The following is a 3068-nucleotide window of genomic DNA, read 5'->3' on the forward strand; positions in this document are numbered from 1 at the left end:
TGACACTTGCGAATCATATCATGATCAGTAAACGCAATTTAAACTTCATTATTAATGATCATGAAATAGTTAGCATTCACTATTGACATAACAATCATTCTATAACACAGTTACATTTGATTACTTTTAAAAGCTATGAAAATCAATATTTATCATAATTGTTTGTAATGTAAAAGACAATGATAATATATTCTTTTCAATTAAAAAAAGAAAATGTAACTTTTAGCCTTCTCGAATTTATGAGCGCCTCATTACTGTCCAGATTGGAAACGGCGGAAATATCATGTGACCGCGTTGTGCTACTCGATGAGCTTCGTGCCACAACAGCTGAATCTCCGGACCGTATAGCTCCATTCACGCATCTCATTCAAAGCGCATTCACTGATCTTGCACGTCCAGTTCGAAGCTTAGCTTATCAGTGTGCGCTGAATTATATCTCCTCAAACCCATATGTATAATCTTTTACACTTCTATTAGACTGTTGTCATTTTAGTTCAAAGTTTCTTTTAAGAAAAGTTTCACCTGTTATGTCAGTTTATCAATCTTACCTGCAATTTATTAGTGTCATCCAAACTTTCGCAAAAATGCAAATGTAGAAAAAAATGAGTGGTGCTTAACAAGCTATCGTCACTGATTATTGGAGGAAACTGGAAGTTTACCGTAGCTTTATCTCTTTTCGTTAATAGTGATAAGTCAAATTGAAATTCAGGAAGCTTTTATAATGGTTTGTTTCTTACAGATGAGTGTTCATTTCTTGAGTGCTTACTCTGCTGCATTGTTACACAAAAGTGCCGATATCAGTCTACACGCGTTATCATTTCTGCCGGAATTCATAACTGCATCTCGATGTAATTCCTCCCTTTCATATAAATAAATAGTAACGGTGAAATTATAAATTTAAGATTAGTAACAGACAATATCATCAACTAGAAAGCAATATTTCCGCAGTTAGCATAATAGGGCATTTTGAAAGAGTTGTTAATAGGACTGCGTCTACCATGCAGTCCAGGGATATTCATCTTCGTTACTTGAATATATTTGACATCAAATCCCTTCTAACATAACTGTTAATATTCAGAGATAAGTTGCAAAATTGGGCGATTTGTACGTTGTGTTTGACCAGCGTAAATTCTGCTGTTTTCTCGAAGAAGCCGATAAATAATTTTATGAAGTGCACATAAATTTGTTTCAGGTATTTCAGAGAATTTACTTAGTGCAGCAACTATGGCCGCCAATCGATGGCCGTCACCAGAATCTATGGCCGATCTTTCACGTGCAGTAACAGCATGCGCTGATTTCCGATGTGCTGACGCGGAAGAAAATGGCATTTCTCAGGCTATGAAATGATTTTCACTTCTCAGTTTAGCTTTTTTTGTCTTTAAATTATGAAATGAAAGTGTTCATATATAATAGAGTGTTCATACGTTTTCCTCGCAGTAGGAAATTCGAGCTTAAAAGGAAGTATTATATTTAAGTAGTTTGAACGTAGTCATGAACAACTGTCGGTGATCAAGAATTTACATGACATATTATTACTACATAAGTTTTGCTAGCATTCCGTTACTGCTTCATGCAAGTTTGCTAACAGAATTGCTGAATTCATTCTCGTTGATATCGTAATCTTCGAAACTTTTCCCAAGCCTAAACCATTTGTTGAAAGCACCAATATCAATGATATCATCGTATCGCTGCCACCACCACCGCCTCAGAATAGAATCTCGATTTTCGTACAAGCATAACTGCAAATACAGCAAATGTTAATAGAAATTTATCGGTTATTCTAAGGATGAAGCTTTCTATATTTATTCTCTTACTATGCTATCATTCAATCCGAAATGTTCGCCAAATCTATAGATCCGCAATTTCCTTTATGAAATCATTTAGTAATTCCTTGTATCGTAGACATTCTGTCGTATGCTTTCACTTATCATCAGTAGGATATCTTACTTCGGGTGTAGGACAATATTTGACACACCACAAATTCCTTATCAACTTTTCACAACTCCCGCAGATCATATGCTAATATTAATAATTCCTGGTTAATCAAATCTCTGAACCTATGAATTTGAATGGTCAAAACTACTTCACAATGAAATAACTATGCAACAAACTGAAAGATAATACAGGGAAAACAGGAGAGATTCTAAAAGAAATTGCAAAAAATAACGCCATCATCAATAAAATTAATAGTGAAATAAATTAATAGTGAAATAGTCGTCTTACGTCGTCACTATCAGGTAGCTTGATGAGAATGGAAAAAAAAATGCAATTAATATATTTCAATCGATTTTGATCTATATACAATGTACGAGATGCAATTTCATCGTCTGCTTTTTTACTGTGTATTGAATTTGGTACAAGTATCATTTGCCACCTTTTTTCCACCAACGAATTGAGCATGTCTCTGTAAGAAAACTGTTGAAGCATTAAAATACATAAATTTTCTTCACCAAACTTACTGTAGAAATTTCTTCGTCGCCGAAAAACATGCTATATATAGAAAAATACATAAGATCAAAAGAGGATATGTATTGCAAATAAAAGAAAATACTTTGAAGATTTGAGCAGTATTGGAACGTAAAGCATCATTAACCCTAGACATGTTTATTTTCAGTACGTCAGAAGTCATAATGGTAAAGCTTTAAATTGTGCATAAGAAACATTAAATAACCATTTGGATAGGTAAACATACATTTCACTTGGATTAGTCTTATAAGCATAAAATGCACCACTCAATGGCAATAATTTAATCACCGTTATGATTGGTCTTTTTTTTGCACCTTTTTACCAAAATCTTCCATGACTGCCAGGTAATCATTTCCAACCATTTTCCAATAATCAATAAACGTGAAACACCATCGCTTCAGGAATGCCATTATTGAGGTTAAGAATTGTGAAAAACTAAAAATGATACTGTTTATTCTATTTTATTTTATGCTAATATAATCTTTGAACATTATATAATTAATAGGGATAAGATCAAAGCTTGATTTTTTTTCTTTTTTCCTTTTTATTTACTATAATATTGAGCAAATGCCAGAACATATGTAATTTTAGAAAATGAATAT

The 3068-nt window shown here is 33.0% G+C and overlaps 2 protein-coding genes across 2 annotated transcripts in view; one reads left to right on the forward strand and one right to left on the reverse strand.

The window, feature by feature from the left end:
• Positions 1-217: 217 nt before the first annotated feature.
• On the forward strand, positions 218-1415 carry LOAG_14064 (hypothetical protein). The gene is made up of 3 exons (XM_003149567.2): positions 218-452; positions 740-848; positions 1193-1415. Exons 1-3 carry the CDS (start codon positions 240-242, stop codon positions 1345-1347), a joined length of 477 nt encoding a protein of 158 aa, XP_003149615.1. The 5' UTR covers positions 218-239; the 3' UTR covers positions 1348-1415.
• Positions 1416-1568: 153 nt separating this feature from the next.
• The window catches only part of LOAG_18114 (hypothetical protein), a gene marked incomplete at both ends in the record, with an annotated part of 2143 nt that continues 643 nt past the window's right edge, over positions 1569-3068 (reverse strand). The window contains 2 exons of the mRNA XM_020450782.1: positions 1569-1739; positions 2224-2404. Of these exons, the coding sequence (XP_020305498.1) occupies positions 1569-1739; positions 2224-2404 (352 nt within the window). The remainder of the gene's footprint in view (positions 1740-2223; positions 2405-3068) is intronic.

Source organism: Loa loa, assembly GCF_000183805.2.
Source record: "Loa loa unplaced genomic scaffold supercont3.198, whole genome shotgun sequence".
NCBI lineage: Eukaryota > Metazoa > Nematoda > Chromadorea > Rhabditida > Onchocercidae > Loa > Loa loa.